General features: G+C 39.6%; 1 protein-coding gene across 1 annotated transcript in view; it reads left to right on the forward strand.

Annotated features, from left to right (window-relative positions):
- Nucleotides 1–18,835, forward strand: part of TANGO6 (transport and golgi organization 6 homolog) — a 177,469-nt gene that overhangs the window by 118,211 nt on the left and 40,423 nt on the right. The window contains exon 16 of the mRNA XM_030863529.3: nt 18,021–18,172. Within this exon, the coding sequence (XP_030719389.1) occupies nt 18,021–18,172 (152 nt within the window). The remainder of the gene's footprint in view (nt 1–18,020; nt 18,173–18,835) is intronic.

An 18,835-nucleotide genomic window follows, 5' to 3' on the forward strand; every position in this document is an offset into this window, starting at 1 on the left:
CATGTGGGATCTAGTTCTCTGACCAGGGATCTATCCTGGGCCCCCTGCATTGGGAGCGCGGAGTCTTAACCACTGCGCCACCAGGGAAGTCCTGCGTTTTTCTTTTTGAGTTATGGTTTTCTCTGGATATATGCCCAGAAGTGGGATTGCAGGATCATACTGTAGTCCTATTTTTAGTTTTTTAAGGAACCTCCATACTGTTCTCCACAGTGGCTGCACCAATTTACATTCCATGGGGCTTTTATGTTAAGGAATTACAGGGGTTGACAAACCACTGCCCTTGGGCCAAATCCGACCTGCTGCCAGTTTTTGTATAGCCCGTGAGCTACAAATGTTTTTCACATTAAAATGGTTGGTGGAAGGGGGAAGCAAAAGAAGAATAATTTTTTGTGACGTGAAATGCAAATTTTAGTGTCCATATAAAGTTTTATTGAAACAGTCATGCTTATTTATGTATTGTCTATGGCTATTTTTGCACTACAGTGGCAAAATTGAGTAGTTACAATGACAAACAGAAATTGGCCCTCGAAGCCAAAAGTATTTATTTACTGTCTGGCTTTTTACAGAAAAAGTCTGCTGGCCCTATTCTAAGGTAACCATTATTCAAGTGCATGTATATGTATTTCTTTGGCAGACCTTCATTGCTTGCTTTTTCAACAAAGTTTCTTTGGAAGTAACTAATCTTTCCAAATCATTCTTAAGTTTTTCTTCCCATCAAATCAAGCTTTGTATCCTACTTTAAACTCTGTATCCTACTTTAAACTTTTACCCTTTATAATTAAACCTCTTTAAGTAGATTTGAGTAGACATTGCATTTCTTTTCTGAAATCACCAGCTGCAGTCATTAGCTCAGGAGATAGAAGATGCCATTGGCAAAGAGTCCATTCTTTAAAGATGACACAATTACAGTTGGCCCTACTTATCTGCAAACCTGCAGATACGGAGGGCCAGCTAAGTAACTTGAACATCCCTGGATTTTTATATCCTTGGGGAGTCCTGGAACCAATCCCCCACAGATATTGAAGGACAACTGTATACTTGAATGTTTCAGTGTTTAATTCTGCTGTTATTTTTATTTTTTATTTTTTTGCGGTACACGGGCCTCTCACAGTTGTGGCCTCTCCCGTCGCGGAGCACAGGCTCCGGACGCGCAGGCTCAGCAGCCATGGCTCACGGGCCTAGCCGCTCCGCGGCATGTGGGATCTTCCCGGACCGGGGCACGAACCCGTGTCCCCTGCATTGGCAGGCGGACTCTCAACCACTGCGCCACCAGGGAAGCCCTCTGCTGTTATTTTTATTTTCAGTGTCTTCATACTTTTGTCTTCTCATCTCACACCCCTAATTCCAATTTAGAGTAAATTAAAGCATTATAATTTGGATCCTTTATTGTGTCTGTGAAAGGACACAGGACAGTGAAACATCTGATTTTCTCTTTTATTTACAAGTTTTAAAATAGATTCTTGGATTTGTAATAGATTCTTGCATTCACTTTGACTTATGGGCTTGCAAGAGAGTAAACCAACTAATTAGAATATAATGTTCCCTTTAAAAGAAGTTGTAACTTCATTTTCTTTTTGCTGGGCCTGATGTGGTAAAGTCTGATTTCATAGCAGTTAAAGAATCTTCTGTTAATAATTTAAACATAAAGTTATATTCTCAGGCCACAGGCTTCCTGATTTATGTTTGTCAATATTATGAGGCTAACTAACTCTTGGGCATGCTTTAACGAGTTTGAACATTTATGTAGTGAATTAAATAAGTCACTGGAATGGTTTTACTACTTTCATCATTACAGAATTGTAAAGAGAGTCTCCTTCATTTAAAATATCTAGTTTTTATCTTCTTTCATCTTTTAAAATAACTTGCCATAAACCTGGAACTTTTCCTTTCTTGTGATCACATTTCTGGGCTTTATTTTGTTAATTCCACCCTTCAGGAAAATTCCACCATGTTTCTGAAGTCTGTTACTGTCTCAAGCACACTTTTCAGGAGAACTAATCTCTTTTTCGTGTCAGTAACACACTAAGGTAGAGTCATTTGTTGTAGATTTTCCTTGTAGGGTAACTTTGTATAAACTGAAAGTTTATATGCTGTTTAAACCAGTCTTGGCGTTCAATGAGCTGTTGAGATGGAATGAGTAAGCTAGTTAATACATAACTATAGAAGTCTTGGCATCCTGTTTCAAACTGTCTTTGTCTCTACGTTACTTTAGTTCACTGAGTTGCCGAAAATCCAGTGGTACAAAGCATTTCCTGTACACTGTTTTACTTTGTCCAAAAGATATTTATCTGTGGTTCTTATTTGCACATCGCTCTTATTTGAAGACATGGAAAGAAAACATCCTTTTGCGAGTCAAAGTGTAAAGTAGGGTCTTCTCCCTCTCCTTTCAGTGCCCCTCGCTTACCTTTTTTTTCTTCTCCCCTCCCACTTGAAACTTTCTTCGACTAGAAACTCATCAAATTTCAGAAATTATTTCATATCTTTCTTGTTCCTTCCAAGCTTGTAAAAAGGAGGTAACAGGTATATTAATATTTACTAAGGTGTGGATGACAGCCTCCTATTATGCTGCCCTTCTTGGGGTGGTTTTGCATTTTGAATAAGGAGGCTATTTAGTCTAAAGAAATAAAGTTCTAATGATTAAATAGACTATGAAGCAATACAGATTGCTAATAGAAGAAATATTTGGAGGCAAGAAGGTCTGTGTGTCTCTTTAAAGCATACCTGGTAAGTCACTTGCACCAACAATAGTCCTACTAACAAGTTTGTTTTTCTTTAATAACTTGTCCCACAGAGATCTGAGATCTTCCCTTGGTTACATCTAAGCCTGTCAAAGTTTGTCTACCTGCAACTTGCATCCAAATCATCAATGCCTATGTGGTCTGTGTGATGAGATACAATGAAATTAGAACCAGAAAAGGGAGGGCTAAGAGGCCCTGAAATCTTTGCTAACCTACTTCTAGCTCAGAGTCACCTCTTGGTTACATTACCTTAAAAAGGATAACAGTATGAACGGAACACCAAAAGAAGCAGATCAACAATTAGCCTGAGGGAGTAAAGTGGGTCCTGACATGTAGACACCAGCAGGGGGGACTCTATCCAGGGACTACTCAGCATTCTTGCCCAGTGACTACTGCGACCTGCCTCCCTGGCAAGCCCCATCAAGAGCAGATGACTGGCTTCAGCCCTCTAATGCCCTAACGTACATCAAGTATATGGCTTTAGCAGCTTTCACAAGGCCATTTATCAGTCATCTCCTCCTGTTAGGAAATCAGAAGTGTTACCACTTTGAAGATGGTAAAGAAGAGGGGAAATTTTTTTGTTCTCCTCTTCAGGATAGAATTAATAGGATTCCAGCCCTTCAAAAAGACAATTAAGTGACAATTTTGGTGTTTGTTCATGGACCAGAGGAACTTATTCCCATTATGCCCTGTTGCTTATGCCCTCTTGTAAGATATAAATCCCTGGCTTCTCTTCCATTCGTATCTTATGAGGTTAAACAGAGAAGGAATGAAAATTGTAAGGACTGTGAAATGTCAGAGGTGTGGGAGAATCAGCTGGCCACATTGATGTCCACTGTTTTAGAACAGAAGTTCCTGCTAATCTTCATGGAGTGCCAAGTAAATGTCCTGATGGCAGTAGAAAGAGCCCTCTGCTTGGGAGACAAGAGAATGTATCTGTCTTTCAGTAGCTGTGTGACCTGGGATCAGCCTGTTAAAAATTTCTCTCTCCTGATTTGTAATACAGAGTTAAGAATATTTTTTTCCACCAAACTCAAATTCTTATGTGGTAATAGGTGCACAAGTGCTTTGCAGATAAAGAGGCTTACAAATGGACACAACGTTTTTTTATTCCACTGTACTGTAGCTGCATATTCTATCTTAACTAAAATCTCTCCTCTGTTCATAAAGGGCTATGTGGAGAAGGGAAACTAAAATCAGAAAAGAGATGATTTCCCCAGAGCTGCAGGGGAAATTCAAGGCTGAAAAGTAATTGTTGTTAATCAGAATTTACCTATGAATTTTTTAAATTGATGAATTTCATAAAAAATTAATTGCATTTAAATTATTTAATTCTCTAAATGGCTTTTGGAAAGGAAATCCTGCCTGTCAGGATCTGCCATGTCAATCTAATTTCCTTCTGACCTTGACAGAAATTATTGTCTCTGTTGACTCTGGTCCAGTCGCGGCAATAAGTTGTATTCATGAAATGTTACAAAAAACAAGTAATTCTTCTACTGTATTCCTTTCAGTAGTGAAATAGAGTTCCAGGCCCTAAAATGCAGGAAAAATTACTAGATATTATTGAGGACATAAAAGGGTCCATGCAGAGAGTCAGATCTATATTTTGTCTCCTGTTTCCTTATTGACCAGGTCAGCAGGAATATTTCTGTGAGGGCATGTGGCTCTCCACCACGTTACTCATCCCCAGGGATCTATTTACTTTAGTTCCCAAATAAAAGGGAGGAGAAATAGTTTCTCTGGATTCCTTTTTCCAGTAATGGCTTTAGTGAGTGAAGTGTGTATTGTGACATTTGACCTTTTTATACCTTTACTCTCTTTTTTCTCCCCAAAATATCTAATATCAAATCTGAAAGTACAAAAAGTGCTGTCTTGGAAAAGGAAGAGCCTACTTGAACTGGTTAGATTACAGAGGCAATTCAAACAATGTAAATGAGATCCAGGAGCCTGGAAAGATAAGATTAAGATTCAAAGATAGGCAGACAAAGACTCCAGGTCTCCACCTCCACTTGAGTCTGGTCCTTAAGAGGAAATGAAATAAAGAGCAGAAGAGATTGGGATGGACATAATAAAAAGGCTGGAGCACAAAAGTTTTAAAATACTGGTAGGAGGTCTTAACTATCCCTGGGTTAATGTTTGTCAGATGTGGTTTGGCATACCCAGAGATGGAATATTGGGCCAAATGGCTGTAACTGTATGTAAGAACCTTTGAGTCTATATCTTCAATATTTTTCTTGCCTCTTTTAAGAGACTTTTATATTATACTAATATTTTTTAAAGCTGATGCAATGAAAATTAATTTAGAAGGTTTAGAAAATGTTACCCATTAAACTGCCAGCTCTGAAGTAGTAAAGACTGAAATTGTGTTGGCACCATCTTTTACTGACAAATAAGGAAGCAAAGAGCTGGCAGAAGCAATGCCATTCACAAAGCAATGGGAAAGCTCTGGGTTCTGCTTGACTGGTGGTCAAGGGCAGGACCTGGTTCCTGTAGTGGGCATATCATGAAAGAATCCAGATCTCCTACTTCATGTTTGAAGGGAGCAACCATTGTGAATTGTCTGTGAGATCTGCCCCCAAGCTTTGGTCTCTGAGCTACTGGAAGGCAGAGGTGCGTTTCATATCAGATTCTGCTTAGATACATATACCTCTTCTCTTCTAATATGTGAAGATTTTTATATGTTATTTATTTTTCCAGCTTCAACGTGGACTAGATTATGTAGCCCTCCTTTAACCCCTCCCGGCCCAAAACTTACTTTTTTAAAAAATAGCTTTATTAAAAAAAAAAAATAGCTTTATTGAGATATACTTCATATACTATACAATTTACCAATTTACAGTGTGCAATTCAAAAATCTATTGTATGTTCACAAAGTTGTACAACCATCACCACAATCAATTTTGAAACATTTTCGCCACCCCAAAATAAGCCCTGTACCCATTACCAGTCAGGCAATCAGTAATCTTTCTGTCTCTAAGGATTTTCTTATTGTGGATATTTCCTACAAATGAAATCATACATTTTTCTTTTTACTGGCTTCTTTAACTTACATGTTTTCAAAGTTCATCTATGTTGCAGCATGTACCTTATTCCTTTTTATTGCCAGGTAACATTCCATTGTATGGATATAACACATTTTAAAATCCATCCATCAGTTGGTGGACATTTGAGTTCTTTTCACTTTTTGACTATTATGAATAATGCTGCTTTGAACATTTCATGTTCAAGTTTTTATGTGGGAATGTGTTTTAAATTCTCTTGAGTATATACGAAGGAGTGGAATTGCTGGGTCATATGGTAACTCTGACTTTTTGAGAAACTGCCAAACTGTTTTCCAAAATGGCTGCACCGTTTTACATTTCAGCCAGCAGTGTATTAGTGTTTCAGTTTCTTCTCCTCACCAGCACTTGTTCTTGTCTTTTTGATTATAGCCATCCTAATGGGTATGAAGTGGTATCTTGTGGTTTTGATTTGCATTTCCATAATGATTAATGGTTATTGAGCATCTTCTTATGTGCCGTTTGTATATTTTCTTTGGAAAATATACAGTTCAGATCCTTTGCCCATTTTGAATTTGACCTATTTGTCTTTTTTAATTGTGTTGTAAGAGTTCTTTATAGATTCTGAAGATAAGCCCTTTATCAAATACATATTTGCAAATATATTCTCCCATCATTCTATAGGTTGTCTTTTTACTTTCTTGGTGACATTTGACACACAAAAGTTTTTAATATTGGTGAAGTCCAACATACCTATTTTTTCTTTTGCCACTTGTGCTTTTGGTGTTGTATGTGAAATGCCTTTTTGTTTTTTTTGGCTGTGTTGGGTCTCGTTGTAGCGTGTGGGATCTTCGTTGCAGCATGCAGGATCTTTTGTTGCAGCATGCGGGCTTCTCTCTAGTTGTGGTGCATGGGCTCCAGAGTGTGTGGGCTCTGTAGTTGCGGCGCACCAGCTCCAGAGTGTGTGAGCTCTGTAGTTTGCGGCACACGGGCTCTCTAGTTGAGGCATGGGGGCTTAGTAGTTGTGGTGCGCAGGCTTAGTTGCCCCGCGGTATGTGGAATCTTAGTTCTCCGACCAGGGATCGAACCCACGTCCCCTGCATTGGAAGGCAGATTGTCAACCACTGGACCACCAGTGAAGTCCCTGAAATGCCTTTGCCTAACCTAAGTCACAAAGATTTACTCCTATGTTTTCTTCTAAGAGTTTTATAATTTTAGCTCTTACACTTAGATCTATGATCATTTGAAGTTACTTTTGTATATGGTGTAAAATAGGGGTTCAGCTCTTTTACATGTGGATGTCCAGTTGTCCTAGCACCATTTGTTGAAAAACTATTATCTTCCTGATTGCATTATCTTGGCATTCTTGTTGAAAATCCATTGACCATAAAAATGAGAGTTTATTTCTAGACTCTCAATTTATTCCATTGATCTGCAGGTGTGTCTTTAGGCTAGTACCAGATTGTCTCGATTTTTGTAGCTTTGTAGTAAGTTTTTAAATTAGGAAATGGGAGTCCTCCAGCTTTGTTCTTCTTTTTCAAGATTGTTTGGTTATTCTGTATCCCTTACATTCCCATGTGAATTTTAGGATCAGCTTGCTAACTTCTGGGGGGAAAAAAAAGGCAGCTGAGGTTTTGATAGAGATTACTTTGAATCTATAGATCAATTTTGGCAGCATTGCCAATCCATGAATGTGGGATGTCTTTCCATTTATTTAGTTTTTCTTTAATTTCTTTTAACAATGTTTTGTAGTTTTCAGAGTACAAGTGTTCCACTTCTTTTGTTAAATTTATTCTTAAGCATTTATTCTTTTTGATTGATTCAGTTATAAATTGAATTGTTTTCTTAATTTCATTTTCAGAGTATTAATTGCTAGTCTCAGTACCTACTTTTGACACCTGGTAGCAAGAGCTAAAAAGTAGGTTGGGAGGCGTCAGTAGCTTCAAGTGGAGTAAATTACTTTCATGCCTGCATTGAGAGTGAAGTAGGCATCAGCACTTCTGAGCTGGTGAGGCCACACCCTACAATGACTGTGCTATCAATGACCTGATTCCTCTGTGACTATCACAGAAAAAGACTTTCTCTTGCTAAAGAATGTAGAAATTTTCAATCATTCCATGCGGCTTAACATTTTATTTACTACCCTTATTGTGTAGAGAAAGCACCATACTATTTGAATCATTATTCATTTGGAAAAAAAAGTTGATCTGTAAAAGATTATCATATCCTTTGGCTGACTGTGACTTTGCAACCAGTTAACAGAGTGTAAGAGTGTCCTGAAGGCATTGCAGTAGAAGTGATCCAGCTGGAGATTAATTATTACGATGCAAACCTCATTCTACATCATAGAACAAAGACTTTTGTCCTTTCTGAACACACGTATAAATTCAGATTCACCAAACTCAAAAATATATCTCTAGTTAAGCCATTCCCTTGCTCAAATAAGCATTATCAGTCTTTTCAAATTATCAGCTGTACTGGATCAGCTGGACATACATATGCAAAATTTCCTTCACCTCTAAATCTCTAGTGCCTGTTAGAGTCCCTTGCACATTGTAGTGCATGTTAAATGTTTTAATGTTTTTATTGAATTAGCTAGATGGAAGAGCTGGAGTCTGGAGATTAAATTCTGATATAATTCAGGGGTCTGTGAATTCTTTAAAAGAATTTTTTAGGGCTTCCCTGGTGGCGCAGTGGTTGAGAGTCCGCCTGCCGATGCAGGGGACACGGGTTCGTGCCCCAGTCCGGGAAGATCCCACGTGCCGCGGAGCGGCTGGGCCCGTGAGCCATGGCTGCTGAGCCTGTGCGTCCGGAGCCTGTGCTCCGCAACGGGAGAGGCCTCAGCAGGGAGAGGCCCGCGTACTGCAAAAAAAAAAAAAAAAAAAAAGAATTTTTTAAATGTTGTGTTTTCATTTCAATGATAATTCTGAATCACCTGGATCCACATTATAATCAAGTTGCACTGCGCAATTTCAGTGCCCATGTTTGTGTTTAAGAAACATTGGTCTAAAACATTACTCAGAATGTATGTTAACTTCTGATTACAGAGGAGTGCTGGCTGTAAGTGATCATTCAGTCTTTGGAAAATATAATTGCCTTTACCCAGCAGCACCTTAACCAGCAGGATAGGATATTTCTTAGTTATTTCCTGTTGGTAGATAGAAGAGAGTAGTTAAGAATGATTTTTTATCAGTGTTCCCTTCTATGTCTCAAAAAAAAGGAGGGGGTGTAGAAAGAGAGAAAGAAGGGAAGAGAAGAAGGAAAGAAGGAATAGAGGGCTCTGCAGACATTAATTACGGAGTTTTGAAAGGATGGTGTAAAGATTTGGCCAACAGTGGAATTTTCTTTCTCACTTGATTTTTCTCGATTTCACTTTTATGACCTGTTTCACTGAACTAGAAGAGTAGTCAAGCCCTTGAAATCAGCAGGTCCCCTGACTCCAGTAGTTTACTGTGATAGCGCTCTTTCACTATGTAAGTGTCTCTTGTTTCAGGTCATCTCAGATCCTTTATGACGGAAGGTGGGATCTGATAGGCATAAATGAATCTATCAATGTAGATTTCAAAGTACCATTGCAAAGCCTGACTAAAAAAAAATCTTCCAAGTCCTAATTTGTTGAAGAAATCTTTTCATATATACGATAATTGATACAAACAAGTCACAGGCAGGTTAAAATTTTTCCAGCTCTCTTTTCACTATGCACTTGATTTTTTACCTTCCAAAGCAACGCGTTTTTTTTATCAAGTTTGTTCAAACAAATCTAGATCCTTCATTTGTTTCCTTGAACACACTGCTGTTTGCTTCTCAATAAGTGTTGATTATTGCTGACTTCCTGAGAAGAATATGGAGATGCAAATAGCCAGGTGTTGTCATTGTCATTGCACAAAGGAAAAGCAATTAGAGCTGAACTAGGATAAACCCTACTGACTAGAATCAACTTGGGTAAGTTTCTAAAAGTAGTCTTGGGTTTACTGTGTTCATTTCCCTGAAGCTGTTTCTGAACGCCTGAGGAAAAGATGGCAGTCTCTCCAACTTCAGTTCCATGGGTATCTCTTAGTCTAAATATTGTAGTCTACTGTGAATACTTTCTGAAAATGGGGGTGAGGGAGTTCAGAAATCAATATCATTTTTTGTAAAAGCCATATAATGTGGATACTTTTAAGGAGGCAACAGGATGGTAATGAATATTTGCCCTTGTCAGGGGGCAAGTGTATGCCACCTTTTCTGACAAAAGGTGAATTAGAATCTTGGAACCTTATGGTTCAAATAAGTTTCAACTGAAGCAATACAAACTTCTCATCTGGATAAAGAAAAACACAAAAAGGCAAAAGCCAAAATATATATATATATTAACCAAAACCCCTCCTGGATGATATAATTGAGATTTTGTTGCTTAATCAGAAACTAAGGAATAGCAGTGGGTGTCCCAAAGCCTGAGTTTTTAGTTTATAATGAACTAGTTAGTCAGTAGTTGTGAAATATACTCAGCATATAACCCCTTCACATGAACTCCTACTGTAAATAGTTACTCACCTTTCTTTATTTAATAGGTTGGCAGATGTATAAAGATGACTCTGCTCTTTGGCAAAGTATATATATGTATTACACACACTGATATTTTGAGTCATGCCGTATACTAGACTATTGTCCCAATTAAAATTATAATTAGAAGAAAGAAAATTATTGGGTTTAATTTTTTCTTTTATATGTTATAAAATTGACTTTTGAATCCTTTTAAAAACATATACTGCTTTAAGTTTGTCTTGGCAAATCTAACTTTTCTGGCTTTGTATTATTTTTAAATTATTATATTTATTTATTTATTTGGTTGCACTGGGTCTTAGTTGAGGCAGGCAGGCTCCTTAGTTGTGGCTCGCCAGCTCCTTAGTTGCAGCACACGGGCTCCTTAGTTGTGGCATGCGAACTCTTAGTTGCGGCATGCGTGTGGGATCTAGTTCCCTGAGCAGGGATCGAACCCAGGTCCCCTGGGTTGAGAGCGCAGAATCTTAACCATTGTGCCACCAGGGAAGTCTCTCTGGCTTTGTATTGATAAACATAGAACTGACATAGAAGTACTCTATAGCGTTAAATTTTCATATGTCATATCAGAATGCTTTTGGCTGCAGGTAACAGAAATTCCCAACTCAGTTGGCTTAAACAATAAGGAATGAATCATTGCATATGACAGAAAGTTCTGAACTGGTTAATCCTTTGCCTCCATGACATCATTCAAGATCCAAAATCTTTTCATCTTTCTACTCTGCCAGTCTCAGCTTTATTGGTCTCATCCCCTGGTTCCTCATAGTTTCATTTGGCTGCAGCAGCTCTGAGGTGTCATATTCTTTTTTTTTTTTTTGAGGTGTCATATTCTTATCATAACCAGAGGCAAAATATTTTCTTAGGGTCTTCCAACAGATTTTCCTTCACATCTCATTGTTCAGACTGGGTCACATGCCCAAAGCAGTTAAGGCAAGGGGATATGTCCACCGTGATTCATTTAAAGCAACAAAGACCTTAGCCTGAATCACATAAGTGATAGTTGGGCAGGGGGGAAGGTGGATATTTGAACAGAATTAGAGTACTGTTTACAAGGAAGAGTGGGAAAATGCCAGTGAGGTGTACACAACAAATTTTGACATGTAGGGGTCCCTAAAGCTCAAATTAAGAACCCTTTTTGTAGGATCTTTAAATTCTATTATTGCAGCCCTTGAAGCTGTATTCTCTGATCATATGCATTCATTTTGTTCTGCATAGAAACCTGGTCAGGGCTGACCCCCAGCCTGGAGACTAGGATCCAGTACAGTCTTAAGAAACCAGCCACACAGCATGACAAGAGCTAGGGAGAAGGAGGACAGTCAGAGGCTAGCAGAGCCTCCAGGAAATGGGGGCAGAGCTGTAAATCCCCGAAGAAGACCAGGTTTGAGCAAGGGTGTGGCAAATCTTGACTGTGTATGTGAGGTCTAAGAGAGGTCAGGTTGCAGAGAACATGACAGCAGGGCACTTTGAGAAATGCATGCAGACTGGATGCAGGGAGTGTCCCAGCTCGTCCAGTCCAATACCTGGAAAACAAGGTAGTAAGTGGGCCCAGAACCAGCTGACTGGGTACAGTACAGGGCTCTTGAGATCCAAGTCTCCACTGGCTCCTCTTAGGTACGCTTGGGAGTGGGGTTGGTGGAGCATGCAGTTAAATGGATGCTCATTTGGAAAGTTGTAATGAAGCTCTGGCAGGGCAGGAATTTATACAAATGGAATGTTAAAATTTGGTTTTGTTAATGTAATGGTATGCCCTTGACTTTTATGGTAGGTCAGTGTAAGAAACAGCCATATGATTTCCACATTGAATATAAAAGTTCTGTTGTCCAGTCTGCTCTTCCCTTTTCCCCCAGGTCTTCACATGACTTGTTCCTTCAGCTCTTCTCTGACAGCTTTTCCCTGAGCCCTCACCCCTGACTCTTAACTGCTCCCCGCTCCTTATCTTTCTTCATAGCTCTTATTGCTGCTGGAAAGTTTATTTACTATTTATTGTCTTTCTCCTCCACTAGAAGTAGGCTTCATAAAGATGGGAACTTTGCTTTCTTGTTCATGCTATATTATCTCCAGTAATGAGAACGAACTTGGAATATTGTAGGCACTCAATTAAGATTTGCTGAATGAATGAGATACCTCTTCGTATTCTTCCTGAAGTTTTTGTCTCCTAACGAATCTATGTTCTTTCTTTTATTGAGTAATGGGAACTATATTTTCTGTTTCCTTTTTTGCCTCAGCTACCAGAATTGCTAAACTAAATTTGAGGTTCATTTGCAATAACCATTCTTAGCTTGGGATATGTGTACTTCTTCAATTACTATAGAACTTCTAAAAAGTATTCAATTCAGTTTCAATATTTTTTATTGTAAGTTGCCTCAAATCCCATAGGGAAGTAAATGAGGATTGAAGAATAATAAATGAACTGACTGATTGACTGAAGGGTAACTGGGAGAAGTCAAAAAAGAACACCAGGCTTTTGAGTCTGGATGAAAAAGAATACTGGAGCTGTTGTTAATGGAAATTGGTACCAGATCAAAAAATTACTCATAAAAGTATCTTTCTCTGTCACCATTTTGGGCACAACTCACTCCATTGTTATTGCTTGGTCAGTTTTTTTCCTCTTCCCCAGTAGGCTTTGAATGCCATGAGGGGAGGGACTCTTTCTTTCTTGTTTATGGTCCATAGTGCCTAGCACAGTACCTGGCACATAGTGTCTTTTCTTTACCACTTATTTTTTTAATCCATTTTTAATTGAAATATAGTTAATTTCAATGTTGTGTTAGTTTACCACTTACTTTTAACTTTAAATCCCTACATTAGTAAATATTAACTAGTTTGTCATCTGCTCTTACCTTTTCAAACTGCAATTTCCCCTCCTTATGGATTTCCAGACTTCCTTCATTTCTCAGTGACTTCCTTCCCATCAAGGACCTTCATTCCTTTAACCACAGCAGCCTCCCACTCCAGTGCTCATGAATATGTGCCTTTTCTTCCTTTCTAAGTCTCCTGAATCTCATTCCCCTGATGGCTAAGCCAAAGGTGACTCATCACCTCATAGACTTCCAACTGGAAGGGGCCAGAGAGACCATCTCATCTAATTGACTCATCTCCAGTTGGTCCAGGGAGGTGAAGGGAATTGCCCTGAGTCACACCGCCAGTTGGCAGCAGGGCCAAAATTAGAACACAGAGCTCTTAACTCTGGATGCACATCTCACACTGCAGAAGAAGCAAGCCCGTTTCTAGCTCCAAAAAGGGAAAGTACTATAACAAAAGTAGAAAGAGGGCTTCCCTGGTGGCGCAGTGGTTGGGAGTCCGCCTGCCGATGTGGGGGGCGCGCGTTCATGCCCCGGTCCGGGAGGATTCCACGTGCCGCAGAGCGGTTGGGCCTGTGAGCCATGGCCACTGGGCCTGCGCGTCCGGGGCCTGTGCTCCGCGACGGGAGAGGCCACGGCCGTGGGAGACCCACCTACAGCAAAAAAAAAAAAAAAAAAAAAATGTAGAAAGATATGTTTTCCTCTTAGTTGGAAGTATCTTAAATGCATTGTATCATAGGAGTCAAGTGTCAGACTACCTAAGTTTGATCTTGGTTGTATTTACCCTTTGGACAAGTTATTTAACCTTTCTATTGTAGTAAATCCTTTTTCTCTTTTTTCTATGCATTTGTATATTTAATATACATATTTAAATCTGTAAGTGTGGTTTGTTTAATATTGAGAGAAGTTATGTGTGTGCATTTTTACATGCATAAATGGAATGATACTGGTTCTATTAGTTTCACTTAACAGTGTCTTAAGGAAATTAAATATTTCCTTAAGGAATATTAAATTTTCTTTAATAGCTTCTTTTTGGCCACATGGCAGGTGGGATCTTAGTTCCCCGACCAGGGATCGAACCCATGCCCCCTGCAGTAGAAGCACAGAGTATTAACCACTAGATTGCCAGGGAAGTCCCAGGGGAACCTTTCTATATTGTTGCAGTTAATTCTATCTTGTTCCTTTTAATGACCATATAGTATTCCATAATATGTATGGTTATTTAACCACTTCCACATTAATTAATATTTAATTTATATCTTCTCATTTTTTACTATTACAGTTCTGCAGAAAAGCCTTTATGCAGATTTTGTTGTGTATACATGTGACTGCCTTCACTAGGACTGATATTCAGAAATGCAAATACTAGTAGGCACAAAGTCCCCTCTTTTCTATTCTGAAAATAGGCTATGGCTAAGTCATTCATTGATTCAATTTCTGCAATATATGTTGATATTAACTGAGCAGGAGGTGAGTCTTGTGACTGCATGTATTGTGTTAGGAACTGAGAGCATTTTAGAGAAATTAGTCCTCATCTTTTTCTTGTATTGTAAGGAAAGTACATTGTGTTCCTGACTTTGAGGGAAAACAAAAAATAAACTTCCTCCTCCTCCCCCTTCCAAGTGACTAAGATTAGTGAAATTATGCTAAGCAACCTCTGCTTGACTCTGTGATGGCATTAACTGCACAGTACTGTAATTGTTGGTACTTATCTGTTTATACCCAACCCCTAAACTTTGGGCTGCTTAAAGGGTAAAGATTATGTTTTATCAATTTTTGTATCCCTAGAACATTAGCATGATACCGGTGCATAATTACATTTTATTGAATAAATGAGTGAATTCAGTTCAACATTGATATTTGTTGAGTACCTAGTATGTGCAAAGATTACTAAGAACCAATAGGAACAGAGATGAAGCAAAGTTTTACCCTCAAGGAATTTATAGTCTAATGGGAGAAATAGATATAGGCTGAAAACATCTAGGAATCAAGGCATTAGTAACAAGTGTGATTTAAGTACAAAGTACCGTGGGACTTCCAAGGAGGACTAATTAAGGCTGACTGAGAATATTAAGGGAGGTTTTCACAAAGGAAGTGGCATTTGAGGCATTTTAACTGGGCCTGACAGGGCAGGTTGGTGACTTTTCTATGTAAGTTATCATTTTGGTGACTTTAAACATATGCTTCAGAAACCATTTTGTCACCATTTAGATATCATGTTACCTTAGGGCTGCAGAAAGGCTGGAAGTGGAGTGTTATACTTGGGTTCTGGAACTAGGGCCTCAGAGCCAAGATCAAGTCAAAGCAGTTTTAGTTCTCAGCCCATCTGTGGAGGAAGAAGTTGTTTCCATTAAAAAAAAAAAAAAAGTCAATTCTAAGTGCCTTGGCGTGCTGTTTCTCCTCTCTTTAAGAATAAAATAATGCAAAAACCTTTCTTGGCCCCACTTCCTTGAACAGCTACCACCCCATTTCTTTGATATGCTGTGCAGAAAACTCCTTAAGTGATCTGTCTCCAATTCTTTTTCTCACATTATATTTTAAACCCACTTCTATCATGCGCTCACCCCTGCCAGTGCATCAAAACTGTTCTTGTCGGGCTTCCCTGGTGACTCAGTGGTTAAGAATCCACCTGGCAATGCAGGGGACACGGGTTCAAGCCCTGGTCCGGGAAGATCCCACATGCCGTGGAGCAACTAAGCCTGTGCGCCACAACTACTGAGCCTGTGCTGTAGAGCCCACAAGCCACAGCTACTGAGCCCACATGCCACAACTACTGAAGCCCACGTGCCTAGAGCCCGTGCTCTGCAACAAGAGAAGCCACCGCAATGAGAAGCCCACACACCGCCATGAAGAGTAGCCCCTGCTCGCCGCAACTGGAGAAAGCCCATGCACAGCAACAAAGACCCAACGCAGCCAAAAATAAACAAATTTATTTTAAAAAAAAAACAAAACTGTTCTTGTCAGGGTCAACAGTGACCTCATTGTTACTAAATCTAATGGTCAATTTTTAGTCTTCTTTTACCTGACTTATTAGCAGCATTTGATGCAGACCATTCTTTCCTCTCTGATACACTTTCTTCCCTTAATTTCTAGAATACCATGCTAATTTTTCTCCTACGTGACTGGTTATTCCTTTTCAGTCTCCTTTGCTGGTTCTTCCCTTCCCAGACCCTTCCCAGACTTAATGTTGAAGGAAGGGTACAGGTTTGGTCCTCGGTCCTCTTCCTTTCCCTGCCTAAACTCACTCCCTTGATTATACATCTAGTTTCAAGGTTTTAAATATAATCTACATTCCATTGATTCCAAAATGTATATCTTCAACCCAGACTTCTCTTCTGAACTCTCTATATATCTTCCACTACTTCCTCAACATATCTCCTGCTTCGGGCCTGCTTCACTTGGAGACTTTCCCACCTCAGTTGATAGTAACTTCATCCTTCCAGGCACAAAAGCAAAAATCCTGGAAGTCATTATTGGAGTCCTCTGGAAATCAAGTTGGTGTAATCTTCAGAATATATGCAGAATCTTTTTCTCACCCCTTCTACTGTTCAAGTCACCATCCTCTCTCAAACAGCTTACTGGAGTAGCTTCCTAATTTGTACCCTTGCTCCACCCCAGACACACATACAGACACATACACTACTGCATGTTCTTAGCACTGCAGCCAGAGTCATCTTTTAGCACCTTTTTGCTCAAAATCCTCCAAAGGCCTCTCATTTTACTCAGAAAAAGTCCAGGTCCTTACAGAGGCCTACCAAGGCTTATAAGCTCTGCACCAGCACCCACCCCTGCCATCACCCCTCTAGCCTCCTCTTGGGCTTTCTTGATGTTCCTCCACAGTCATGCTCCCCCACAAGCTTTTTTTTACACTAGCTGTTCCCTCTTCCTGCTGTGCTCCTCCCCCAGATGTCCACATGGACGACAGCCTCACCTTCTAGCCTTTGATTAAATGTCTCAACCATCTCAATGAAGCCAACCCTGGCCATCTTTTTAAAAACTGAAGTCTGCCACCATCTTCATTTCTCTTTTTTTTTTTTCCACGCTGCTTTCCTCCTCCTGCCCCCCGCCATGGCATTTATAACCTTCTAACATACTGTATAATTTACACTACAATGGAAACTCCAAGAGGGCAAGACTTTGCTTCTTTTGTTCACCATATATCCCAAGCATCAGAAGCCGTGCTTAGCATCTAGTGGGACTCTTAGTAAAGATCTGCCAAATGAGTGAAGAATCATAGATCTCTCTTTGACAAGACCCAAAATGCCTTGATTGTCTTTCACTCAATTTGCTTGAGTACGTAGGGTGATAGTGTAGGAAGAGTACTGGGCTAATGACCAGGCTCTAGCCTAGGACCATACTTGCTGTTTGTGTGACTGTGACAGTTGCATTGAGTTTGTGAAAGTTTATTAAGCTCTGCACTTATGATATGTACATTTTTCTCTTTTATATATACATAAATTTTAATGTCTTCAAATATTTTATTTCCACATATAGGTTTTTAGATTATAATTGGGATTCTACTTGCTTTTTCACAAAATAATTCATCATGAATATTTTCCCTAACATTATTCTTCCAGAGCATGATTTTTAATGGTTATGTAAGTACTTTGAAAAGTATAAAACACTATACAGGGCTTCCCTGCTGGCGCAGTGGTTGGGAGTCCGCCTGCCGATGCAGGGGACACGGGTTCGTGCCCCGGTCCGGGAGGATCCCGCATGCCGCGGAGCGGCTGGGCCCGTGAGCCATGGCCTCTGGGCCTGCGCGTCCGGAGCGTGTGCTCCGTGGCGGGAGAGGCCGCAGCAGTGAGAGGCCTGCGTACCACAAAAAAAACACAAAAAAACCAAAAAAACACCATACAATGTGCCATGGTGATATGTTATTCCTTCTTTAAGAAATTGAAAGTTTGTTTTGAAGTAATTTGATTTTTTCCCTTTTTCTACAGGGGACATGGTCTCAGAGTACCGAGAACCTTTGATCCACACCTTCCTGAGGGGAGCAAGAGATCCAGATAGTGCTCACAGGGCCAGCAGCTTATCCAATCTTGGAGAACTGTGCCAGAGGTTGGACTTCATGCTGGGCTCTGTGGTTCACGAGGTACTGCATGTTGATTCCTTTCTCTAAAGTTTGTTTTTACTTGAACCTATGATATAGCTCAGCACTGGGAGTTAGGAGACCTGCGTTCTTTTTCTAGATCCGGTAAGTCATTTAACCTCCCTCAGCCTCGCTAGTCTCATATGTATATTGAAAGTTGATTTAGTAGGAATTTTTTAATTGCAAGTGACAGGAAGTCATCTTAACCTACTTTAAGCCATAAAAGAGGATTTATTATAAAGAGTCCAAGGAAACATAACAGAATTGAAGAAGCTTTGAGGAAGTGCAAGCAGAAGTTTACCCTAGTTTTCTGGGCCATCTGTGAGTCTCATCTCTGTTTACAGAAAACTCTCAGGCAAATACATACTCTTAATTGGCCCTCTTCGGTTGGAGGTGCCTTGTATTCAGGGAGACAGGGTCTTATCAGAAAAGATTAATTAAGTTCCATGTTTTGTTCACCGCCTTATACCCAGTGCCTGGTACGTAGTAGGTAAACGATAAATGAGCAGCCAAAATAATAGCCATACAAGATGTTGGCACTGGACACGTCTCCAGTGTTTAGAGTTTAAGATTTAAACTGGTTTTAGAGTTTAAGATTTAGTGAAAGGTACATTGCACTGTTGTCCTCTATGAATATCTTTCTTTAGCCTCTTAAATTTTATCTTT

The sequence above is a fragment of the Globicephala melas genome, chromosome 19 (assembly GCF_963455315.2).
Source record: "Globicephala melas chromosome 19, mGloMel1.2, whole genome shotgun sequence".
NCBI lineage: Eukaryota > Metazoa > Chordata > Mammalia > Artiodactyla > Delphinidae > Globicephala > Globicephala melas.